The 27792-nt window shown below is 38.6% G+C and overlaps 1 protein-coding gene across 3 annotated transcripts in view; it reads right to left on the reverse strand.

The window, feature by feature from the left end:
• Positions 1–27792, reverse strand: part of DRC8 (dynein regulatory complex subunit 8) — a 149417-nt gene that overhangs the window by 87141 nt on the left and 34484 nt on the right. For 2 of the 3 annotated variants that reach the window (XM_087859576.1, XM_045796256.2), the window contains exon 2: positions 3828–3912. In XM_087859576.1, coding sequence (XP_087715702.1) covers positions 3828–3912 — 85 coding nt within the window. The remainder of the gene's footprint in view (positions 1–3827; positions 3913–27792) is intronic. The other variant, XM_087859577.1, reaches the window with a different exon arrangement.

The raw sequence follows: 27792 nt of genomic DNA on the forward strand, positions 1-27792 counted from the left end.
CTGCCTTCAAGTCTTTTTTTTTTTTTCCAGTTTTCTTGAGAAAAAATCAACATATATCGATTGCTGTGTAAGTTTAAGGCATATGCGATGGTTTGATTTATGGAGGTTGGGACATGATGACCACAAAAGGTTCAACTAACAATTATCTTCTTACACAGACACAATTAAAAAATAAATAAGAAAAAAAAAGGTCTTGTGATGAGAACTCGCACGATTTACCTTCCTCGCAGCTTCCCCATAAACCACACAGCAGCGTTAGGTGTGCTCGCCCTGCCGTACTTTACGGCATTACGTCCCTGGCACTCATTCTAGGGCTCAGACTAGATGCTCGCACCTTTTAACCAGCTCCTCCCTCCATCCTCCACTGTAACGGCACGTCGGAGCTCTTCCTCCGAGTTCGTTTTCTTGATTGTTTGTATTTAAATTCTACATATACGTGGAATCATAGGGTGTTTGTCTTTCTCTTATTTCACTTAGCGTAATTCCCTCAGGATTCAACCATGTTGTCACAAACAGCAGGATTTCCTCATTTTTATGGCTGAATAATATTATATATATATATATATATATATATATATATATATATATACACACACACACACACACACACACACACACACCATAACTTCTTTATCCATTCATCCATCGATGAACAATTGGGTTGTTTTCATGTCTTGTTTTTTTTTTCAATTACATGTTTTTCAATTAATTAAAATGTTTAAAAAGAAGAGTAATAAAGAGCCTAGTTCTATCAGATATTAAAGCACATTTTAAATTTATAGCAATTAGGGACGCCTGGGTGGCTCAGTCGGTTGAGCATCTGCCTTCGGCTCAGGTCATGATCCCAGGGTCCTGGGATCAAGTCCGGCATCGGGCTCCCTGCTCAGCAAGAGCCTGTTTCTCCCTCTCCCTCTACCTGCCACTCCCCCGGCTTGTGCTCTATCTCTCTCTCAAATAAATAAATAAATAAAATCTTTTTTTAAAAAATAAATTTATAGCAATTAGTATTGGACTGACCTAGTAGAAGACTGAAAGGTAAAGCAATAGATCAGAATACATAGCCTGAATTAGACTCAGTTATAGAAAATGCAGTATATTATAAAGTAGGCGTAACGATTCACGATGTAAATAAAATGAACTGGTTAGCAATTTGGAGGGGGAAAGTCTGTATTTAGACCTTCACTTTTAATCACATGCCAAAATAAATTATAGCCGGATTACTGTTTTTACAATAAAAAGCGGGCGAGGCTGGGAAAGGCAGGACCAGATCTCACCCGTCCCTGCGTTCCGAGGGTCTCGTCTGGGGCTGCTGTGCAGCTGCCGAAACAGAAGGAACTACTTTGAGCTCTGACTGCTGCTAACTCTTGGGCAAGTCACTTTGCTTCTCTGTCCCATAAAGAGTACTTGGTAAGGATGCCAGCTGCATGGAAACATACAAATTAACAGAAGGGATAAGATTAGGAAGCTACATCCATCCCTGTTGCTACTCTTCGAATAGGCACAGCATTAATATTTTAGTGAGAAAAATAATGCCAATTTTCTTTGTAAACTTCTTTACGAAATAAAGTAGACAATTTAGGTTGTAAAAATATACACTTTCCCTTGGGGCCTCAGTAAAATTCTTAGATTTTGAATGGGAAAAAGATGCATCCCATAAGCATGTCTGTTTTTCCTGAATTAGCCCTTTTACCCAAAAAAAGACCTGGCATCAGTGCTCTAAGAGAGTCGGGAGGTTTTCTTTTCACTGCTCCTGTCTGGAGGCCCAAAGCAAGAGATAGGTCCAGGAGGTCTGCGAAGGGTGAGGAGTGGAGGAGGGTTGGAGGGAGCGGGCAACGGGGCACAGCAGAAGACTTAGGATTTTAAAACCCTGATATGACCTTGAGCAAACTATTTACATTTTCTTTGTTTCCAGAAACTGGAAATGCCAACTCTTACCACACAAATAAAAAGACTAAGATGAGGTCACGTACATGGGCCCCCTGCACCCAACTACAGGCCTTTTGCCAGCCCACAAGCCTTGAGTAAACGCTGGCTTCTCTTCTCTGCACCCCTTCTCTCTCATAAAGCTCTCCTGGTCTTCCTCCGGCTTTCCCTGACCTCTCTCACAGTCCCTCTCTCCCCTGCCCCCAGGAGAACCCTGCAGCTTCAGCGAGGGGTCTGAGGCAAAGGCCATCCAGGGATTTGGTCGCGCGAGCTGCGTGCTCCCCACCCCATCCCAAACCCTATCACCGCCACCACCGCCCCACCCAGTCATTTTCCTCCCAGGACACTCACACTCCAGGGTCACTCACGCAGCCTGCACGGTGGCCCGAGCACCTGGAGCCCAGCACGTGACCCGCACACTTCCTTGGCAATAGCTGAGCCAAGGCTCACGCAAGGCCGACTACGGCGGTGGTTCTGGAACGTAATTCTCACCCTTACCCTGCCGTAAGGCCCATGAACACAGACGAGGTATAGAGCTACGCTTTACAAGGTGCTACTATAAAGTAATGAACTGGACTTCCTCTCGGTCTCCTCCCCTGCAATCATATCTCGGGCCTTACACTTTGGTGTAAGAAACTAAACAATACGTATAGTGACAACTTGTCACAAATAAAATAAAATCACATACTGTTCCTCTGGTTTAGCTGCAGTTTAAAGCACTTGGGCCCTTGACTAGTCCTGGAAGTGACGGCACCCACGGATAAGCCTCACACTGTTCCTTTCCAGTTCCACTTTTGTCTCTTCCCCCAGCTCTGCTGGCCTCGTATACTCGTTCTGAGTTTTGAGACTGTGACCCACCCAGGGCTCCTCACTTAGCTCGCCCTCCTGGCAGAACGGTTTCGTGGCCGCTCCGTGACGTACCCGGCCCGGGTCCTACAAATTCTGTTGTTCTCCTGGACAGTCTCCTCTGCCTTTCTGTTTCCTTTCTGGTCTCAAACTATTCTGTCTCCTTCGCTCCATTCCTGATCTACCGGGAGTCATGTCTCTCTCTCTCATCTTTCATGTTCTTCCGTTTGGGGTCTTTCTGCTATTTTACTTGGGGAGTACATCACTGTTTAAGCATTATTAATCTTTCTAATTCATAGATGGTAATACATACGTACTTATTTTATCTTATTTTGTAAAGATTTATTTATTTATTTGAGAGCAAGCACGAGCGGGAGGGGCAGAGGGAGAAGGAGAGGATCTCAAGCAGACTCTGCACTAAGCACAGAGCCCAGCACGGGGCTCGATCTCACCACCCTGAGATCACCACCTGAGCCAAAACCAAGAGTCCGAGGCTCAACCGACTGAGCCACCCAGGTGCCCTATACTTATTTATTTTAAAAGCAAATTCAGTTCATTCACTCAACAATTATTTAGTGAGCACCAACGAAGTCTCTAGCACTAATGCCCCAGCAGAGTGTACCTCCCCCACAGAACTTACAGTCTACAGGCTGAAATGGGCAATGTGGATATTCTTTTCACCAGACTGTAAAGAATCAGTATTGATCTGAAGCGATAGTAAAGACCTTTCACAGAGCACAGGAAAATAAAACACTTAAATAGCATAATAAGGGGCACCTGGGTGGCTCAGTCGGTTAAGAGCCCAACTCTTGCTTTCGGCTCAGGTCATGATCTCAGGGGTCGAAGGATCGAGCCCCACATCGGGCACCACACTCAGCAGAGTCTCGTTGAAGATTGTCTCCCTCTGCCCTCCCCCCGCTCACGTGCCCCCAAGCACTCTCTCTCTCTCAAATAAATAGCATAATAAATTCAAGGACTGAAAAAAGGACAAGCGCCCTCTTCCACTGTATGAGTTGTATCAGTAATTTAGAATTAGAACAAAGAAAACATTGCCAAACCTCACATCCACTGTATTATTTGCCTCGTGGTCAAACACTTCAAAAGCGTCTTTGATTTTTTTGTGATACTCTGCTACAATTACCTCTGCAAAAGACAAAGTAAATAAAAAGTGTTTTACTTGACCTTCTAATTCAAAACAAAAATCTCAGCCACTGAGCTAGAAATTCTCAATGAGGAAGAGCGTGCTGAATGTTCCTAATCTTAGCATCACATAGCATGCTCGCCTTCCTCTAAGAGGCCTTCCAAAACCACCACCTGACCCCTTTCTCAAGACCCCACCCCCTTAGCAAGGAACGGCGGACTCTCGTTCCCTGCGGCTCGAGACACACACAGCACAGCACCAGAGCTGCCTACTCTTGAGTACACAGCGTCACGGGTTTACGTGTGTCCACAGTCACGGGGCCACCACGCCGATCCAGACACAGAACGCGTCCAACACAGCCTATCTTCTGCCTCCAGCAGTCCGGGCAGAGTCCCAGCCCAAGGGGCGGAAGGAAGCCAACACTATGGGCAGACTGTGGCTCAATGGTGTGCTCACCTGCTGTGCTTTATTGTGGGCTTGCGGGGAGCTGAAGTTGGGGGGTGGGAAGTATGCAAGAGCAACACCACACACTCCCTCAAAGGGCTTTCAAACTAGTTTTGAGACTAAGATTTACTTATAAAAAAACAATGAAAAAGTCATTTATTCAATAAACATTTATTGAGTCTCTACTCGGTGCTAGACACTACTCTAAGTGCTAACGTTAGAGCAAGGAACAAAACAGACAAAACCCCTACCTCCACGGAGCTGTTTTTATTGGGGAAGACATATAGGCTTATACGTATTTGGTAAAAATGCACTGTAAGTTAAGCGGTGCTGGAAAAAATAAAGTGTGCTTTATTTTTAAATAAGAGTTTATTTTAAATAAGAGTTTATCTGTTTATTATTAAAACAGAGTGCTTGGGGGAGGGGATCGTGAGAAAGGGGTGGGGGGTTGGTTTGCAAAGGCCTCCTTAGTGATAAAGTGACTTCTGCACAGGAGAAAGAGCCAGCCTTATGAATATCTACAGGAGGAGTTTTTAGGCAAATAGAACCGCAGAGGCAGAATGGGAGGAAATCAGGTCAGAAAAGTGTGAATTTGGGAGTGGAGGACAGGTTCTACAGGTCTCTGCATACTGCTTCCAGGGTTTTGTATTCTACTTTAAATGGGATGAGGAACCACTGGAGGGTTCTAAGCCGTGCTGTGACATGGCCTGGCTTATATTCACTTCAGCTATAATCTTAAGAATATACTGGAAAGGGACAACGGTGGAAGGAGAGACCAGTTAGGACGTTACTGCAGTATTCTACAGAGAGTCTCACGGTGGCAGGGACGAGGATAGAAGCAGTTGGAGATGGTAAGAAATGATAGGATTCTGGATATATTCTAAAGGGCAGAGACGGTAAGACTTGCTGATAGAGGAAAAGAAAGCAGATGAGGTTGACTCCGAGGTGTTTGGCTGGGTGGAAGAATAAAGGGAAAAATAATGCAATCAAGTCTCAAAATTTATTTTTCAAATAGTAACATAGGACACCCAGAAAGGGAGAGATTCAGTTCACATACTCATTTTAATTATAAATACAATACCATCAAATTGTAGAAAATGGGAAAAAATCAACTCATATTCCCTAGGTGTAACCACTAATCACTTTGCTATATTCTCCTCCAATCTTTCTGCACACACAAATTTTTACATGTATCATTTAAGAACTACCATTCATTCAACTCAATGGAAACCTACTGAATGAAACACTATGTACCAGATTCTGGGTCAGGTGCTCTATCTACATTTGTAACCAGACGTAAGTCTCGAGCAAAGCTCAGAGAGGTCTGGGGCGCCTGGGTGGCTCAGTCAGTTGAGCATCAGACTCTTGACCTCGGCTTGGGTCATGATCTCCGGATCGTGGAACCAAGCCCTGCCTCAAGCTCCTCATGCTGGGCATGGAGCTGCTTAGGACTCTCTCTCTCCCTCTCCTTCTGCCTCTCCCCTCACTCGCGCTCTCTTTCTCTCTCTCTCAAAACAAAAAACAAAAAAACACACAAACAAAACAAATAAAATAAAGCTCAGAGAGGTTAAGCAACTGGTTTAAGATCACAGAGTTGCCAAGTGGCAGAGCTGGACTGAACCAGATCTTTCTCACTTGAGGAATCCTACTCTCTCCCACACTCCACCCCCCACCTCCCTAACTGCTGGTACTCTTTAGTTTAAAAACCCATCACTCCTAATCACTTCACTCAAATATTATACTTTTCCAGGCTACAACATAACCTATGTAACCTTCCATTTTTAACAGTACCCAAAGAATATACCACAATTTATTGATATTAATTTTTCTTTAGCATAAAAAATATGGCAGTGAACCCCTTTTGCTAATTTAATAACCAAAAAACCCCCTATTATCTCATTATTTAAATTTATACTTCCTTGATTACAAGTGGTTCTGAACGATGATCCACACGTGTGTTTGTGGCCTCTGCTCGCTGCTGTGAGCTACCTGTTCTTGCTCTCTGCTCACTCCCACTAGGACCTTCCATTTTTTTCTTAGCAGTTTGTATGTGCTCTTTAAATAATGAACACTTAACCCCGTGTCATAATTACTGCAAACAATTTTTCAGGTCTGTTGTTTGCATTTGTTTTTCTAAAATAAAACCAGTTTCATATCCTTGCTGATCATCAATATCATACATGATTACCGGAGGGAAAAAAGGATATGTAAGAAAGAGTTTAGACTAAGTAAAAATCCCTTTGAATCCTACCACGCAGGGTTAGCGACTCTTACTGTTGTCTCCTAACCTAATTTTCACTCAACAATAAACTGCGAGCATCTTGCATTCTCAAAAGAATACTGATTACGGTATCACTTTTAGTGACTGTTTGCTATTCCAATACAGAGCTCTATCATAATTTATTTAGCCAACCCTCTAACTGTAGACATTCCGGTTGTCTCCAGTTTTCCATTGTTATAATTATTCTTTACTGCACAGTCTTGCCCAATTCATCTTGGTGAGTCTGTCTTTTTATTTCACTGAAATACAATGAGTTGAATACAGTTGAATTTGTGTGGCCTATTGGGAAGGTTCTAATTAGTCATAATATTGTCTCACGGGTTATCACACTGCCAATGCACAAGATGATGTCTGCTTTTTAAATTTAAGGTCATTTTATTTATTTTTTAAGTTTTTATTCAAATTCCAGTTACCATGCCATGTAATATTAGTTTCAGGAATACAATATAGTGATTCAACATTTCCATACAACACCCAGTGCTCATCACAAGTGCACTCCTTAATACCCATCACTTTTTTCACCCATCCCACTGCCCCCCATCCCCCACCTGGTAACCATCAGTTTGTTCTCCATAATTAAGAATCATTTCTTGGTTTGTCTCTCTTTCTTATTTTCCCTTTGCTTGTTTATTTTGTTTCTTAAATTCCACATAAGAGTGAAATCATAGGGTATTTCTCTTTTCCGGACTTATTTTACTTAGCATCATGCTCTCTAGCTCCATCCATGTCATTGCAAATGGCAAGATTTCACTCTCTTTTATGGTTGAGTAATATTCCATTGTGTGTGTGTGTGTGTGTGTGTATATACACACACACACACATATATATACATATATATACATACACACACACCACCTCTTCTTTATCCATCTGTCAGTGGACACCTGGGCTATTTCCATAGTTTGGCTATTGTGGACATTGCTGCTATAAACATTGGGGTGCACATGCCCTTTTGAATCACTATGTTTGTATCCTTTGGATAAATACCTAGTAGTGCAATTGCTGGCTCGTAGGGTAGCTCTACTTTTAACCTTTTGAGGAATCTCCATACTGGTTTCCAGACTGGCTATACCAGTTTGCATTCTCACCAACAGTGCACGAGGGTTCCCCTTTCTCCACATCCTTGAAAACACCTGTTGTTTCTTGTTGTTGAGTTTAGCCATTTTGACAGGTGTGAGGTAATATGTCATTGTAGTTTTGATTCATATTTCTCTGATCAGTGATGTTGAGCATCCTTTCCTGTGTCTGTTGGCCATCTGCATGTCTTCTTTGGAAAAATGTCTATTCATGTCTTCTGCCCATTTTTTAACTGGATTATGTCTTCTGAGTGTCAGCTTTTACGAGCTCTTTATATATATTGGGTACTGACCTTTTATCAGGTATGTCATTTGCAAATATCTTCTCCCATTCCAAAGGTTGCCTTTTAGTTTTGTTATTTCCTTCAATGTGCAGAAGCTTTTATTTTGATGAAGTCCCAATAGTTTATTTTTGCTTTTGTTTCCCTTGCCTCAGGAGACATATCTAGAAGAATGTTGTTAGAGCCAATGTCAAAGAGGTTACTTACCTGTGTTCTCCTCTAGGATTTTTATGGTTTCAGGTCTCACATTTATCTTTAACTCATTTCAAATTTTTTTTTCTGGTGTTAAGAAAGTGGTCCCATTTCATTCCTCTGCATATTGTCCAGTTTTCCCAACACAATTTGTCTTTTTCCCATTGGATATTCTTTCCTTCTTTGTCAAAGATTAATTGACCATATAGTTGTGGGTTCATTTCTGGGTTTTATATTCTGTTCCATTGATCTGTGTGTCTGTTTTTGTGCCAGTACCATACTGTTTTGATCACTACAGCTTGTAAATATAGCTTGAAGTCCAGAATTGTGATGCCTCCACCTTTGCTTTTCCTTTTCAAGATTGCTTTAGCTATTCTGGGTCTTTTCTGGTTCCACGCAAATTTTAGGATTGTTTGTTCTAGCTCTGTGAAAAAATGCTATTAGTATTTTTATAGGGATTGCATTAAATGTGTAGATTGCTTTGGGTAGTAGAGACATTTTCACAATATTTGTTCTTCCAATCCATAAATATAGAATGTGTTTCCATTTCTTAGTATCCTCTTCAATTTGTTTCATCAATGTTTTGTAGTTTTCGGAGTACAGATCTTTCACTTCTTTGGTTAGGTTTAGTCCTAGTATCTTATTGTTTTTGGTGCAATTGTAAATGGGATAGATTCCTGAATCTCTCCTTCTGCTGCTTCATTACTGGTGTATAGAAATGCAACAGATTTCTGTACATTGAATTTGTATCCTGTGACTTTACTGAATTCGTATATAAGTTCTAGCAGTTTTTTGGTGGAGTTTTTCAGGTTTTTCATATAGAGTATCCTGTCATCTGCAAATAGTGAAAGTTTTGCTTCTCCCTTGCAGATTGGGATGCTCTTTATTTCTTTTTGTTGTCTGATTGCTGTGACTAGGACTTCCAGTTCTATGTTAAATAATAGTGGTGAGAGTGGACATCCCTGTCTTGTTCCTGACCACAGAGGAAAAGCACTCAGTTTTTCCCCATTGAGGATATTAGCTGTGGGTTTTTCATAGATGGCCTTTATTATGTAGAGGTATGTTCCCTTTAAACCGACTTTGTTGAGGGTTTTTATCATGATGTTGTTTAATTTTAAGGTCATTTAAAAAGTGCATTATCTTTTATTTTTAGGTAGTCACATCAGATGGGTTTTCTTCTTATCGTTTCGATTTCTGAAACTTATCCTCTGAGGACCTTCCATGTGGAAGTCCTGGGGACAGTGGCCCACCTAGCAAAGGCACAGAAGCTGCATACCCTGGCCCGCCTACCTCGCCCTATGAACCTCTTCCATCTGGCTGTTCGTGGGGTAGAAGGTCAGGAGGAATACTGGAGGTTCAGCTCAACTCCTGACTGGGATTGTGAATACTCCCTACAACACGCATGACGCGTGGTTCTCTAGCTCTCACCTGACGAGCTCCGCAAGACACAGAGCCCCCTGTGGGCAGCCTACCTCAACGCCAGACGGTTCTGTGTAAAATCTGCTCTATATCGCACTGCTGTCACATCCCTAGGTCAAGCACAAGTGATTTTCATACTACCTAAAAATTCTGCCGAGAGGAATTGTTCTGACATTTAATCTGCGTCTAAATAAAGGATCCACGCAGCCCAATGTGTAAGCAAGGCAATTCAGTGGGTGTGAAGAAAACATTATAATTACATTTAGAAAGAAAGGAAAAGAAAGGAAAGGAAAAGGAAAGGAATTTATGCTTTGAAAGGACCGAGGAGGGAGAAAATCATCCTTTTTCTGGAGATTTGGTGAATACTCAATTCTATTTTTTCCTACAATTTAAAAATACATTTTACTCTTTCATACATATGAAATTTATTTTTACTTGATTCGAAGTGACAGACTAACTTCTAATCTTAGTTTAGTAATTTCTAATTTACTAAGCACTTGATATATTTCCTCCTACTTCATAACGTGATCTGGTGTCCTGTTTGGCGGAGACCACTCCTATTGAATATCTACTCTACGGATTCCATTCTGATGGGCATTTCTAGTGTTGTGCAATTACCATACTATTTTATTTGTTGCCATTGATTTGGTCTTCTTTTTAGGAATGTTCATTAATATTTTCACCAGTTTATTCTTCCAAAAGAAATTTAGAAATTCCAAATAAATACCATTGGGAGTTGTATTACTATTGCAGCGAAGCTATATGTTAAGAAGAATTAACATTTTAAAATATGTCATTCTCACATCAAGAGATCTCTAAATTAAACACTGCACGTTAAGGTTTTCCTCATATAAGTCATGTACAATTCTCCAAGAAGACTATGCCTGAGTATTTCATGAGTTTTGAAGCTACTGTGAGGGAATCTTTTTTTAAACCCTAATTTCTGGCAGTTGAGGTCGATGTTGAGTGTTTTGCTGCTGCTATTTATGCCACATGCATCTATTTCCTGAAAAATTTTATTAATTATAATCCTTTTTCAGTTATGTTTTCTGATAATACAATTTTGTCTCTTACTTCCAAAATTTATACTTTTTTAAAGAGATTTTATTTATTTGACAGAGAGAGAGAGAGATAGCCAGCGAGAGAGGGAACCCAAGCAGGGGGAGTGGGAGAGGAAGAAGCAGGCTCCCAGCGGAGCAGGGAGCCCGATGCGGGGCTCGATCCCAGGACCCTGGGATCACGCCCTGGGCTGAAGGCAGACGCTTAACAACTGAGCCACCCAGGCACCCCCAAAATTTATACTTTTTATTTCCTCTTCATGACTTACGCCACTGACCAACTACCAAAGCAACTTTAATGCATAAAGCAGTAACGATAATTTTTGGTTTTAAAAACATTATTACTATTTAATAGATTCGAGCGCCAGTCTTTGACCAGCAAACCTTGTGCTGACTTGTGTCCCAAAACAGGTATCACTTACACCTGAAGGCCTTCCATTTCTACATCTAACTTTGCATATTAAGAATGGGCACTAACTTTTAATACCTTCTTTTCAGTATTTTCTACATTTTCTACAGTGTGCTCTGTTTCACACCCATTCCTCAAGATGATTCTCAATAAAAGACTCCAATGATCAACATTTTTGGGCAACCTTGACCGTTGTTAAGTCTCCTCTTGGAGACGTGCAACGTGTGCTCCTACATTAAAGTCTTCAGGATGTCCTACAGTAAAGACACCTGTTCACTTTAACACAGCATTTCCCAAATGTACTCGATCGTGGAATCTCCTTTTTCCAATTCTCATCTGTCAGGAATAATTAATGCCTTAATTGGAATCTGGAACTTCCCTAACTCAGGAATCCTCACCTACTGGACGTTACTAGCAAGATGTGAATGGACAACAGGGGCGCCAAAAATACTGATCCTCTCATCTTTCACTGTGGCCAGATGAGGTCACGCAGCTGAGAGTATCTAGTCCAGGGCTTCCCGGAAGGAGGCTTAGAGGAGTAGAGGATCTGATGGCATGCCCCTTGGTCTGCACAGGTGGCAAGCACCACAAATGCCATCAGACACCCACTGCCCCACATCACCGACATGGTAATCTACCATATGGGCTCCCATAGCAGCCCTATACCAAATGCACTCCAAGGAGCATCGTGATCAGGGACTGGGGGGACTCATGGCTCCAGGTAGCAGCCCCAAATCTTTATCTTCACATAAATGGCCTACTTCTGTCCCTCGGCAGATGATGTGCCCTTTTGTAGCTTGCTACCTGGCTCTAACAACACATGCCTGTAAATAAATTGATATGAGAAAGTTCAAACAAATTAAAAAAGTTTATATTGTTACAAAATTTTCTACATTATATATGTCAATTAAAGGATACATTCTTAGATTATATAAACATAATTTCAATTGTTATTATTTTTTAATGTTTGAGAAAAGTGCTTTTATACTTTTGTTTGAACAAAGCTTCTCATTGGTGGTAGACTATCAAAAACTAAAGCATAAAATCTGATATTAAAAAGTATTCTGAGGGGAGGCACCCGGCTGGTTCAGTTGGTAGAACAGGCAACTCTTGATCTCAGGGTCCTGAGTTCAAGCCCCACTTTGGGCATAGAGCTTACTTTTAAAAAATATAAATAAAGAAATAAAAGTATTCTGGGAAGCAAGCTAAAGTTCTTCATTAAAAATGTTTAAGTACATTTGGAACTTTTCTATATATAAATTCATCATTTACAAATTTCCTAATACTGTTTTCTTTTAAAAATCATATAGGAAATGCATGATTTTTTTCATTAAGCCCCATGTGGATGCCTCAAGTCTTTTCCAGTTGTTACCCCAGTATGCCATACAAATATTATTTTCCATGCTCCTGTTTGGAAGTGACAAAGGTTGAGAATCACTACCCTAAGGTAATCACCTTTCTAAGTCCTTAGAGAATGCACCACTCATTCTCCCCGTCAACTGTCTCAGGGATTTAAGGAATATTAGCAAGATTTTGCTCCCCATTGCTGCTCATAGTCCCTTACTCCTAGCCTGTCATATTTTTTCCAAGTCCTTTAATTAAGAAAAATTTCAAACATTCAGAAAAATCAAAAGCTTGAGGTAGGGTGATGGGTGAAACAGGTGATGGGGATTCAGGAATGCACCTGTCGTGATGAGCACCAGGTGATGTATGGAAGTGGAGAATTACTATACTGTACACCTGAAACTAATATAATACTGTATGTTAACTAACTGGAATTAAAATAAAAACTAAAAAAAAACCACACACACACAAAAGTTGAAAGCTTAGAACTGTAAACAACTCTATACCCACCACCTGCATTGAACTATTGCTAATATTTTGTCATTTGTTCATCCTCCTTCTCTGTCCCTAAATAAATAGTAAACATTACAATACTTCGTCCCTACATGCTTCAGCATGCATCTCCTAAAAATAAAGACATTCTCCTATGTAACCCCAATATAACCGTGACATTCTTTAAAATTAACAAAAATTCACTACAATCATCAAACAACTATTCCATTTTCAAATTTCTCCAACTGTACCATAATTGTCACTTAGAGTTTTTTCAACCTAAACTCTAATCAAAGTTTGTGTACCACATTTGGTTTTGGGTTTTGTTTTGGTTTTTTTGGTCTCTTCTAAAGTGAAACAGTCCTCCATCCTTCCCTAACCTCCTCTCCTTCCCGTCATGAAATTAGCTTGGTGAAGAGACCAGGCATTGCAATGTCTTACAAAATTCCCTACATCCTGGACTTGCCTGACAGCTTCCTTGCTTTATCCTGCTGAAAACTACTACTTAAGTTTCATTCCTTGGGACGTGTCACCCACTACTGACTCCTTCTCATTGCTGTCTTCTATTGATTCTCTGATCATCATCCTTCAAATTTCACACCCCAACTAATTCAGTCTCCAACAACCCATCCTTACAGTCCTATTTCATCATCAACACCCTCTGATTCTCTGTATGAAACACTTCTGAAATCTGTGTCTCTCCTTCCATTCCCACTGTCGATGCTTAAGTACAGACCCTCATCACTTCTGGCCTGGATTAATATAGTCACTTTCTAATCTTTTTGCCTTCAGGTTCCTCTCCCCCCCTTCCCATTCCATCCTTCAAACCACAGTCCACGCTTTGTTAGGATGATGTTTCTAAAATAAAATTTTGTTCGTGTGACACCAATCTTTCAATGATTCCTGGGGTCTAAAAAAAAATGCACTCAGACTCCTTAACCAAGCCCACAAAATGCTTTATGAACTGCGCCCCATCTATCTCAAAAATGTCATTTTGTAACACTTTCCTATACAGATCTCCCATCTGGAAATCTTTGTAGTTTTCTAATCATCATGCTTTTTCACAGTGTCATTGTTTAGACAGTCCTTCTGTATGGAACTCTCCTTTTTTTCTGGTTAACTCCTACTCATTGTTCAAGGCAGTTTAAGAGCAACACACTTTTTTGAAGGCTAACTTCATCCTCTTTTTCAGGAAACTACCCTCTAATGTAATTATGTAGCACTGATGGACATTTCTATCGTAATACTGTATCGAACTCTATGGTAGTTAGCAGTTTACTTGTTTCCCCTTCCATACTTGTAAACAACTTCAGAATAACTTTGACAGTGCCTGGAACACACTAAAAGCTCATAAATGCTTCCTAAATAGTTAATAATTGGAAATGAGATAATCCATGCCTCATACGGACATGGACACTCCATAGGTTCCCTTTTTGGTGTTTTATTGGGTATTATTATCAGAGTTATGTTATTTCTTTCATATAATGAAACTGGGTGGTGTTTAATTGTTTACTACATTATAGAGCAATTTGTATAAAAAAGAATTATCTGTTTGCTAAGAAATTGGCAAGGAAAGGATTAAGGTCTTACAGCAAAATGAGACACAACAAAATGTAGTAGTTGAAAAATTCATTAACATATTAAAAGGATTACACATCATAACCAAGTGGGTTTTATCCCAGGAGTGCAAGATTGGTTCAACATACAAAAACCAATCGAAGTTATACATCACATTACTATAGTATTTCCACTACTGGGTACTTACACAACGAAAACCAAGACACTAATTCAAAAAGATGCATGCACCCCTATGTATATGGTAGCATTATTTACAATAGACAAGATATATATACATATTATATATATATACACATATATATTACAATAGCCAAGATATTTATATATATGTATATATATTATATATATGTATATATATACACAATAGCCAAAATATTATATATATAATAGAATATTATTCAGCCATAAAAAGATATGTATATTATATTATATATATATGCATATATGTGTATATATATACAATAGCCAAAATATTATATATATAATAGAATATTATTCAGCCATAAAAAGGTATGTATATATATATACACAATAACCAAAATATTTTATATATATAATATAATTATATTATATTATAATATTATTCAGCCATAAAAAGGATGAGATCTTGCCATTTGTGACAACATGGATGGACCTAGAGGGTATTATGCTAAGTGAAATAAGTCAGACAAAGACAAATACCATGTGATTTCACTTATATGTGGAATCTAAAAAGCAAAAGAAATGAATAAACAAACAAAAAGCAGAATTAGACCTATAAATACAGAGAACAAACAGATGGGTGCCAGAAGGGAGAAGGGTGGGGGGATGGGCAAAATCAGTGAAGGGGGGTGGGAGATACAGGCTACCACTTATAGAATGAATAAGTCATGGGAATAAAACGTATAGGATAGGGAATACACTCAATGGGATTGTAATAGCATTGCCTGGTGACAGCTGGTACCCACAGCTGGGATGAGCATAGTATGATATGTGGACTTGTTGAATCACTACATTGTACACCTGAAACTAATGTAATATTTGTGTCAACCATACTCAAAAAAAAAAAGCCCCAAACAAAGTTACACACTGCATTAATAGAAGAAGGGGGAAAACCCACATAATTATTACAGCCAAAAAACAGAAAAAGGATTTGGCAAAATTCAACATCCTATAATAATAACAATAATCAGAAAACTAAGGATAGAAGACAAATTCCTCAACCTGATAAAGGTCATGTATGAAAAACCCAGAGCTAATATCATATTCAACAGTGAAAGACAAAGCTTTTCCCCTATGATCAGGAACAAAACAAGGATGTTCTCTTTTACCACTTCTATCCAACATAAGATTGGATGTTCTAGCCAGAGGATCTAGGCTAGAAGAAGAAATAAAAGAAATCCAAATTGTAAAGGAAGAAGTAAAATTATCTCTGTTTGCTTATGACAGGATGACATATAGAAAACCCTAAAATTCCATGAAAAAAACTGTCAGAAGCTAATAAAGGAAATGAACAGTGGTGCAGGACACAAAACCAACACCCGAAAATCAGCTGCATTTCTATTGAATATACAATCTGAAAAGAAAATTTTAAAATAATTCCATTTACAGTAGCATTGGAAAGAATAAAATATGTAGGAATAAATTTAACCAAGGAAGTGAAAGACCTGTGTGCTAAAAACTACAAAATATTGCTGGAAGAAATTATAGACATAAATGAGTAGAAAGACATCCCATATTTGTGGACAAGAACACTTAATATTGTTAAGCTACTTATTATAAGCTTGGATTGTGGCCCCCAAAATTCATATGTTGAAGTCCTAACCCCCTACCCTCACAATGTGATCCTATTTGGAATAGAGTCGTTGAAACTGTAATTATTAACAATGATGAAGTCATACTGAAGTAGGTGGGTCACTAATCCAATATAAAAGTGTCCTTATAAAAAGGGGACATGTGGACAGAGGGACAGATACACACAGAGCAGAAACACCAAGTGGAGATGAACAGGTATCAGAGTGATGCAGCAAAATCCCAGGAACACCAAACCTGGCCAGTAACCCACCGTAAGATGAGAGAGAAGCATAGAAAAGACTCTTCATTACAACCTTCAGAAGGGAACCAATCCTGCCAACATCTTGATGTCAGACTTCTAGCCTCCAGAACTGTTAGACAATAAATTCCTGTCGTTTAAGCCATGCAGTTTATGGCATTCTGTTACAACAACTCTAACAAAACAATATACTATCAAAGCAATGCACACATTCAATCTAATCTTTATCAAGATTCCAGTGGAGTTTTTTTGCAGAAACAAAACCCATCCTAAAATTCATATGGAATCTCAAAGGACCCAACAATCTTGAAAAAGAAGAACAAAGTTAAATCACACTTCCTGATTCCAAAACTTACTACAAAGTTACAGTAATCAAAACACTGTGGTATTGGCATAAAGACAGATATATAGACCAATGGAATAAAATGGAAAGCACAGAAATAAACCCTCACATATGGTCAACTGATTTTTGACAAGGGTGCCAAGAACACTGAAGGCAGAAAGGACAGTCTTTTCAATAGTACTGGGAAACCTGGTTATCCGTATACAAAAGAGTGAAGTTGGATCCTTGCACCATACAAAAATCAACTCAAAAGGAATCAAAGACCTAAATATAAGAGCTCGAACTATAAAGCCTTTAGAGAAAACAGTGAAAAATCTTCATCATATTGGATTTGGCAATGGGTATGATCCCCAAAGTCAAAGGCAACAACCAAAAAAAATTCATAAGCTGGATGTCATTGAAGTTAAAACTTTTGTGCATCAAAGATGCGATCAAGAGAGGGAAAGAAAACCCACAGAACGGGAGAAAATGTTTGGAAAGCATATATCTGACAAGGGATTAACATTCATACTGTATAAAGTACCCCTATAGGGGCGCCTGGGTGGCACAGCGGTTAAGCGTCTGCCTTCAGCTCAGGGCGTGATCCCGGCATTATGGGATCGAGCCCCACATCGGGCTCCTCTGCTGGGAGCCTGCTTCTTCCTCTCCCACTCCCCCTGCTTGTGTTCCCTCTCTCGCTGGCTGTCTCTATCTCTGTCGAATAAATAAATAAAATCTTTAAAAAAATAAAAAATGAAAAATAAAGTACCCCTATAACCAAACAACAAAAACAAACAACCCAATTTAAAAATATGCGAAAAAGTTGAATAGACATTTCTCAAAAGAAGTTATACAAATGGCTCGTAAGTGCATGAGAAGATGCTCAATATCACTAGTCATTAGATAAATGCAAATCAAAACCACAAAGAGATACCACTTCATACCCATGAGAATGGCTATTATCATAAAAATGAAAAATAACAAGTACTGGTGAGGATGTGGAAAAAATAGAACCCTTATCTATTACTGGCGGGAATGTAAAATGGTATAGCCACTGTGGAAAATAGTATGGAAGTTCCTCAAAAAATTGAAAATCAAACTACCATATGATCCAGCAATTCTACTTCTGGGTATACACGCAAAAGAACCAACAGCAGTAACTCGAGCAGATACTCGTTGCCAATATTCATAGCGGCATTGTTCACAATAGCTCAAAGGTGGAAACAACACGAATGTCCACTGATAGAAGGATGCATAAACAAAATGTATTTACACACACACGCACACACACTCACACACATGTGGAATATTACTCCGCCTTAAAAAGGAAGGAAATTCTGACATGCTATGACATGGATGAATCTTAAAGGCATTAAGCCAAGTAAAATAGGCCAGATCCAGAAGGACAAATAATGAATGATCCCACTTCCATGAATTACTCGGAATGGTCAAACTCATAGAGACATAAAATAGAGTGGTGGTTGCCAGGAGCTGGGAAGAATGGGAAATTATTGTCTAATGGGGGAGTTTCTGTTTGGGACAATGAAAAGTTCTAGGAATAGACAGTGGTGATGTTTGCATAGCACCGTGCATGTATCTAAAGCCACTGAACTATGCACATGAAAATGGTTAAAATGGCTTTAAAAAAAAGTTACAAGAATGAAAGTTAAATAATTAACCTCTCTAATGAAATTGTTCTAAAATTGACACTGGTGGGGTGCCTGGGTGCCTCAGTCAGTTAAGCACCCAACTCTTGGTTTCAGCTCAGGTCATGATCTCAGGGTTGAGATCGAGTTCCAAGTCGGCCCCACACTGGATGTGGAGGCTGCTTCAGAGTCTCTTTCTGCCCCTCCCCCTGCTTGTGCGTGTGCATGCATGCACGCCTGCACACTCTCTCTCAAAAAAATTTAATAAAATGAAATAAAATAAAATAAAAAAGACAGTGGGGATAACTGCATACACCTATGAATAGACTAACAACCACTGGATGCATACTTCAAAAAAATGAATTGTATGCATGTGAATTGTATATCAGTAAAGCTGTTATAAAAAAGAAAAGAAGGATATTATAATTTTTAGAGAAGATAATTATAGAAGGAAACACTTCCCTTATTCTAATGAGTAGTGTGTATGTCAAAAAAAAACAAAAAAGTTATTGAAAAATGAAAAATAAAAATATGCCAATTGCTTCAGAAGAATCCCAATAATACATTTTATGTATGAAGGCAATCCATTTTATTTCTTCCTTCCCAATCTGTATACCTTTTATTTTTCTTTTCTTGTCTAGTTGTCTTAGTCTGGGCTTTGAAACAAAATACCACAGACAGGGTGGCTTAGAAACAACAGAAATGTCTTTCTCACAGTTTCAGAAGCAGGAAGTCTGAGATCAGGGGGCCCGCATGGTCTGGTGACGAATGCTCTCCTCCAGCTTACACACGTCTCATTGTATCCTCATGTGGTGGAAGGGGCTAGAGAGCTCCGTAGGGTCTCTTGCATAAAAGCACTAACCCCATTCAGGAGAGCTCCTCCATCATGACCTCGTCACTTCCCAAAGGCCTCCCCTACTAATTCCATCACCTTCGGGGGCTGAGATTTCAACATATGAATTTGGGGGGACCCAAACATTCAGACCTTAGCAGTAGTACATACAGTGCCATGTTGAATAGGAGTGGTGAGAGGGGACACTTGCCTTGTTCCTAATCTTTGTGGGAAAGCCTTGAGTTTCTCACCATTAAGTATGATGTTAGTTTTATGTTTTTGTAGATATTCTTTATCAAGTGGAAGAAATTTCCCTCTATTCCTAGTTTACTGAGAGGTGTTTCTTTTTTTTAAGATTTATTTATTTGTTTTGGAGAGACAGAGAGCACAAGAGAGAGTAAGTGGGGGGAGGGGCAGAGGGAGAGAATCTTCAAGCACACTCCCTGCTGAGTACAGAGCAGGACTCGGGGCTTGATCCCAGGACTTACAAGATCACGACCTGAGCCAAAACCAAGAGTGGAACGCTTAACTGACTTAACCACCCAGGCACCCTGAGAGTTTTCTTACCGTGAATAGGTGTCAGATTTTTCTCAAACACTGTTTCTACACCTTTTGACATGATCATGCGATTTTTCTTTTTTAGCCTGTTGATGTGATGAATTACATTAACTGATTTTCAAATACTAAACTGGCCTTGCATACCTGGGTCATGGTGTGTAATCCTCCTTGCACATTGCTAAATTTGCTAATATTTTGTTGCATCTATGTTCATCAGAGGTCTGTAGTTTTTTTCTTATCATGTCTTGGCCTGGTTTTGATATTAGGGTAATGCTGGCCTCATAGAAAGAGTTAGGAAGCATTCCCTCTGCTTCTAGTCTCTGGAACAGACTGTAAGAATTGATATAAATTCTTCCTTAAATGTTTGGTGAATAAACCAATGAACACAATCTAGGCCTGGTACTTTGTTTTGGTAAGTTGTTATTCAGATATAGGCCTTTTTAGATGATCTATTTCTTCTTGGGTGAGTTTTTGCAGTGTGTGTCTTTCAGGGAACTGATCCATTTCATCTAAGTTATTAAATTTGTGGGCATAGAACTGTTTATATTATTCTTTTATTATCTTTTTAATTTCCATGGGACCTGTTGTGATGTCCCCCTTTCATCTCTGATCTTAGTAACTTGTATTTTTCTCTCCATTTTAATTAGCCCCACTAAAGACTTACTGATTTTATTGATCTTTTCAAAGAACAAGCTTTTGGTTTTGTTGATTTTCTCTACCAATTTCCTATTTTTTATTTCATTGATTCCTGCCTTAATTATTTTCTTCTTCTTACTTTTTCTAGTTTCCTCAGAAACTTAGATGATTGACTTTAGATCTTTCTTTTCTAATATATGCATTCAATGCTATATATTTCTCTCTCAGCACTGCTTTCACTGCATCTCTGAGTCATATTCTGATAAACTACGTATTTATTTTCACTTAGTTCAACATACTTTAAACTTTCTCTTTATGTTTCTTCTCTGACCCATGCATATTTAGAAGTTATGTTTAATCTCCACATATTTGGGAAATATTCCAGTTGTCATTCTGTTATTGATTTTTAGCTTAAATCCACTGTGATAGGAGAGCAGACATTGTATGATTTCTATTCTTCTAAATTTGTTAAGGCATGTTTTATGGCCCAGAATGTGGTCTTTTTCTTTTTTTCATTCATTCCAGATAGAGAGAGCAGGGGGAGAGGGAGAGGGAGAGACAGAAAATCCCCAGTCTCCCTGAGGCAGGGCTCAATCCCAGGACCCTGAGATAATGACTTGAGTTGAAGCCAGGAGTTGGCTTCTCAACCGACTGAGCCACCCAGGCGCCCCAGAAGGTCGTCTATCTTGATGTATGCTCAATGTGAGCCCACAAAGTTGTATTCTGCTGTTGTCGGATGAAGTAGTCCATGGATGTCAATTAAATCCAGTTGATGGATGATGTTTTTGAGTTCAACTAACCTCCTGACTTTCTGCCTGTTGAAACTGTCCATTTCTAATAGAATGGTACTGAAGGGTGATGAATAGTAGATTCATCTATTTCTTTTTTTTTTTTAAGATTTTATTTATTTGAGAGTCGTGAGAGAGAGAGTGAGTGAGAGAGCATGAGTGGGAGGGAGGGGCAGAGGGAGAAGGAGAAGCAAAGTCCCCACTAAGCAGGGAGCCTGACTCAGGGATCAATCCCAGCACCCTGAGATCATGACCTAAGCCAAAGGCAGACGCTTAACTGACTGAGCCACCCAGGCACTCCGATTCATCTATTTTTTCCATTAAATTTTCCCTATTAATCATCTATTTTTCCTCTTTATGCACATCCATGTTAAGGATTATTATGTTTTCTTGGAGAATTGACCCCTTTATCGTTAATGTAATGTGCTTCTTTATCCCTGATAATTTGCTTTCAAGTCTCCTCTGTCTGAAATTAACATAGCCACTCCCGATTTCTCTTGATTTGTGTTAGCATGATATATTTTTTCATCTATTTACTTTTAATCTCTATGTGTCTTTATATTTAAAGTGGGTTTCTTGGGGCACCTGGGTGGCGCAGCTGTTAAGCGTCTGCCTTCAGCTCAGGGCGTGATCCCGGCGTTCTGGGATCGAGCCCCACATCGGGATCCTCCGTTGGGAGCCTGCTTCTTCCTCTTCCACTCCCCCTGTGTTCCCTCTCTTGCTGAATGTCTCTCTCTCTGTCAAATAAATAAATAAAATCTTTAAAAAATAAATAAATAAATAAATAAATAAATAAAGTGGGTTTCTTGAAGACAATATATAATTGGTTCTTGTTTTTTGAGCCACTTTGACAATCTCTGTCTTTTAATTGGTACAATTAGACCATTGACATTCAGAGTGATTATTGATATAGTTGTGCTAATAGGTACCATATTTGCTGTTTTCTATTTGTTGTCCTTGTTCTTTGTTCCTATTTTTGTCTTCCACTCTTTTTCTGCCTTTTGTGGTTTTTAGTGAGCATTTTATAAGATTCCATATTCTGACCTTTGATAGCATATATATTACACTTGTTTTTTTAAATTCTTCTTAGTAGTTGCCCTAGAGTATGCAATATACATGTATAATTAATCCAAGTCCACTTTCAAATAATACTGTGAAATACCATTTCACAGGTAATGTGAGTACCTTATAACAAAATAATCCTAATTCCTCCTCCTATCTCCTATATCATTGCTGTCATTCATTTTACCTTTATATAAGCAAACATAAGCATACATATATATACATAAGACATATATATAAGCATACATAATCAAATACATTTTTATGATAATTTTGAACAAATTATATCTGTTAAATCAATTAAGAAAAATAAAAGTTTTATTTTACCTTCACTTATTTTTTCTTCAATGCTCTTCCTTTTATATAGATCCCAGTTTCTGACCTATATCACCTTCCTTCTCTTTAAAGAACTTGTTTTAACATTTCCTTCAATGAAAGTCTACTAAAAACAAATTCCTTCAATTTTTGTCTGAGAAAGTCTTTATTTCTCTTTCATTTATTTGAAGCATAATTTCTTAGGATAAAGAATTCTAGGTTGGTGGGGGTTTTCTCTAACACTCTAAAAATATTTCACTCAACTCTCTTCTTGCTTGCATGCTTTCTGAGGAGAAGTTGTATGTAATTCTTATCTTTGTTCCTCTGTGGGTGAGGGGGGTTTTTTTGGTTTGCTTTTTTTTTTTTTTTTTAACCTCTGGTTTCTTCCAGGATTTCTTATTTTTTATTTTCTGTAGTTTGAAAATTAAACACCTAGATGTAGTTTTTTTGGCACTTACCCCCCTTGGTATTCCCTAACTTCCCTGGATTTGTGGTTTGGTGTCTGACATTATTTAGGGGAAATTCTCAGTCATTATTGTTTCCAATATTTTTTTCTGTTCCTTTCTTTCTGATATTCTCATTATGTGTATGTTACACCTTTTGTAGTTGCCCCACTGTCCTTAGATATTGTTTTTTTTCAGTCACTTTTCTCTTTTTTTTTTTTTTTTTTTTTTTTTACTTTTTTAAGTTTTTATTAATACATTCCCAAGCTTAGAGATGCTTCCTCCCTCGGGTCTACTAATAAGGCCACCGAAGTCATTCTTCATTTCTGCTAGTGGTTTTGATCTCTAGCACTTCTTTGTGATTCTTTCTTAGGATTTCCATCTCTCTGCTTATGTCGGCCCATCTGTTCTTGCATGCCGTCTAGTTCATCCATTAGAGCCCTTAGTATATTAATTGGTTTTTCAAAAAAATTCCCTGTATGATAATTTCAACATCCCTGCCCACGTCTGATTCTGATGTTTGCTCTGCCTCTTCCAGTGGTGTTTTCTTGCCTTTTAGGATGCCTTGCAATTTTTTCTTTATAGCAGGACATGATGTACCAGGTAAAAGGAACTGCAATTAGTAGGCCTTTAGTAATGTAGTGGTAAGGTGTGGGAGTAGGGGAGTGTTCTAGAAGTCCTGCAATTAGGTCTTGGTCTTTTAGTGAGCCTATGCCTTTGGACTATGAGCTTCACAAGTGTTCTCTGTTGTTTCCTCTCCCCTTAGGTGGGACAGTGGGACGAGATAGCTGGAGTGAGCTGGAGTTGGGTACCTCCCTTCCCCCAGGTCAGTTCAAGCTCTGATTACACCCCAGCAGGTTAGGTTCTAGTTAACTAGCGTCTTCTTGTTAAGAATGGAGTGCTCTGGAGTATTTCAAAATGGTTTCTTTTTCCCTCCTCTTTCTGAAAACATAAGGGGATTTTTCTGTGATATTTACTATAGGAACCTGGTCAAGCTGCTGGAGGTGAAACTCATAAAAGTGTGGGGTCCCCCTATGACTTGTCCACATTGCACCTCCAGTAGTTCATCAATTACAGTGCAGGTTTTCCTACCCAGGATTTGCTTCCACAGCAGTTTCTACTTATGAGTCTCTGCCCTGGAGTCTTAAGCCATGACTCTCTGTATTCACCTGTCTGTCTTTCCAATCTTGGGGGCAGCAGTTTGCCCTGTGTCTGCTCCTCTCTCACAGATGCAAGAAGAGTTGTAAATCTATCAATGTGTTCAACTTTTTACCTATTGTTAGGGAAGAGTGGCCAAGCAATCCATTTTATTATGGCAATACACACACTGGCGTTAGATCGAACGCATCCTGTAAAATAAACATTTTACTTGGCAGCATCTTAGCAGCTCGATGGTAGATTTCCAGACATTTACTTCCCTGGTGAGTAATCCTAACATGAAAATGTTTGCTTAAAATTTTGTAGTGATATTTTTAAAAATTGTGGTCATATAATGCTTGTTTTCAAGCATTAATAACCCAAAGTTTCTCAACCCTGTCTATGGTAATTCCCTTTCCCAATCTTAACCTTCCCAAGCAGACTGCTTAACTATTAACCAGAAAACCCGTGTGGATTGCAGTAATTTAGTGGCAGAAATATTCTCAAAAGCCTTAGTACAGGAGAGACAGAAAAGAGTTTTCCAAAATACTATCTGATAAATACAGTGCCATTATTTCACGCCCTTCCATCATCTGTTAATATACGTGCAGCCAAAAGATATTAGCTCTGAATAAAAATTGCTGTATGATGACTTAATAAGAGGTTCTTAGCTACCCTGCTGAACCAGTACATTGGGAGAAATAATCTCATCAGAATTCTTTATGTGCATTCTACTCTACCTTTCCAACACTGAAAGAGAAAGTTACACACCATATTGTAGACCCTGTCTTCATCGTGCTACTTATCACGTAGAATACATTTTTGTGCCATATGCTGCAAATTGTAAGTTTAAAATGCAAACATATATATGGTGCCACATCTAAAGTGCATAGATTAAGGAAGAATTAACCTGGAACCGTTACAAACTCTTCCAAAAATGAAGAGGAGGAAACACTTCCAAATCATTTATTCTGAGGTCAAAATTGCCCTGATTCAAGCAAAGAAAGAGATCAGAAGAAAACTACAGACCAATATCCCTTATAAGTATAAACACAAAAATCTTCAACACGATACTGGCGTACCAAATCCAGCCACATATAAAAGGGATTGTACACTATGAATAAATAGGATTAACCCCAGAATCGCAAAATCAGTTCAATACCTGACAAAGTTCCAGGTAGTTAAGCCAACCAATAAGCCAAAAGCAAAGTAAAGCATTGCTTTCCCCTTTGTGCCTTTTTCTGGCTGGTGTTTCTGTTTTTGTTTTTTAACTATCCCTGACTTCTTTAACTACATTTTTCATCATAAAAAGAAAAAAGCCTAATTGTGTATATTCTTTTTTTTTAAGATTTTATTTATTTGACAGAAGAGAGAGACCACAAGCAGGGGGAGCAACAGCCAGAGGGAGAGTGAGAAGCAGACTCCCCACTGAGCAGGGAGCCCCATGTGGGGCTCAATCCCAGGACCCTGGGATCATGACCTGAGCTGAAGACAGATGCTTAACTGACTGAGCCACCCAGGCGCCCTGATTGTGTACATTCTTGCCAAAATATAAGACCTATCTCCTTGTATTTGGCTAAAATACCATGATAACATGTCAGAAAGCTATATTAACCTATTAATATTTTATGTTAACCTAATGAAAGTTTTAAAAAATTCCCTTGTCAGTAAAAATATAAACTATTCAAATAAAGTATAACAATATATCTTTCCAATAATGGATATGAATGTTTGCAAAATGTATTTGGCAACTTACACTGCTCAAAGCAACATTGCAAAATAACAATCAAAAATGCATCTGATTTTTAAATATTTCATGAAAAAATAGCTGTTATCTAGAAAAAATCTTGAGGACTATTAGACTATAACAAATGAGATACTTGCAGAAGTTATTCTATTTTTAAAAATATATTTTTTATCTATAAGTTTATTAGAGTGATCAAATGTGCTATCGGTAATTTTTAAAAGCCTTTTGGTCATCAAAGTGCTTTTCTCTCCTTGTATATATGTAAATTATTATAAATTGGCACTAACTGTGGTCCATTATACCTTCATTAGTTATTGGTTAACACACAACAGATCAAGATTTTATGCACACTTTGAGAAATTTCCACGAAGTGCTTGGTGGACGACATAGTTACGTCAGCAGAGAAAAAGAGTAATTAAAAACCGCAGGATCTAAGTTGAAAGAGAACTGAGAGTCAGTCAGCCCTTCCAGCCCATGAAAGGATCCCCTCTGAAACACGCTTCTGCGGTCATGGATTGGGGTTCGCTTTATTGTTCTCTACTTTAAAGACTGATCACTTCTTTTTGTTCCTAAGAAGCACTGTATTATCAACTATAAGCACCATTAATGAAGAATGTGTTTACTGAAGTCTTAACAAATGCGTAAAAATCCATAGTCAGTCCCTCTTCACAAAGCGCAGTCTTATTTATACTTAACTCTTATTAAGTTATAACATGTTAATAGAAATAAAGCCATAATTAATAAATGTGCTCTAGAAATAACCAACTTCTTGCCACAGAACATGTTTAAACTATAACCCTCACATATATGAGAAAATGACTGGTTGATAACCCAAGTAATTCTGTCTATTTATTCATGGTTACATCTAATTCAGTATCAAAAGTGTTATCTCAAAAATTAAATACAGCTGAAATGAATATGTAAGTTTTCAGTAAGGTGTATGCAATTTTGCCAAGCTTGGGGGAAAATATTAGCAATAACATATTAAATTTCACAGAAATGTCATGTTCGGCAGGTGTTCTAGAAAATGTTACCTTTTATAGAATGCCCATTTAGCAAAAAACGGAATGACCATATGTGGAAATAAGCACTTTTACAAGATGGTCAGATGGTGAAATTATACCAGAAATCCCAGTTAACAAGCACATGTTTAGGAAAGAAACTACCACGATACAGGCCTCGTTTCAAACGATCTTATAAATTTTTAAGTATACTGTATACTGACTGAAGGTTTCCCTATTTTGGTAAAATAAGAATCTTAAAAGTATTTTTTGAGAGTGTTAATAAACAGGAACACTTTTTGATTATTGTGTACCCCCCCCATTCTTCTGCATTCTTGGGGGGGGGGTGGTGCTTACGAGGTACTACTTCTTAAGTGTGCTTTTAAAAATTACATCCTTTATAGGACCCTGGGTGGCTCAGTCAGTTAAGTAGCCAGCTCCTGATTTTGGCTCAAGCCATGATCTCAAGGTCCTGGGATGGAGCCCCACATGGGGCTTGGCGCTCAGTGGGGAGTCTGCTTGGGGATTCTTTCTCTTTCTTCCTCTCCCTCTGCTCCTCCCCCAGCTCACATGCTCTCTCTCTCTCCTTCTCTCCCTCTCTAAAATAAATCTTTAAAAAAATTATATCCTTTACATAAACTTTATCAGTTTTTTCTCTTCCTTAAAAAATAATTCAAAATGATAAAAAGCAAAATTGTACTACAATGCAGTTTCAAAAAAGAAACTAAAAAACATGAGGAGAAGTTCAACTTTGAGCTCCTAAACATCCTTATATTGATATGTAGCTAT

Source organism: Ursus americanus, chromosome 2, assembly GCF_024610735.1.
Source record: "Ursus americanus isolate L20-20 chromosome 2, mUrsAme1.1.p, whole genome shotgun sequence".
Lineage (NCBI taxonomy): Eukaryota > Metazoa > Chordata > Mammalia > Carnivora > Ursidae > Ursus > Ursus americanus.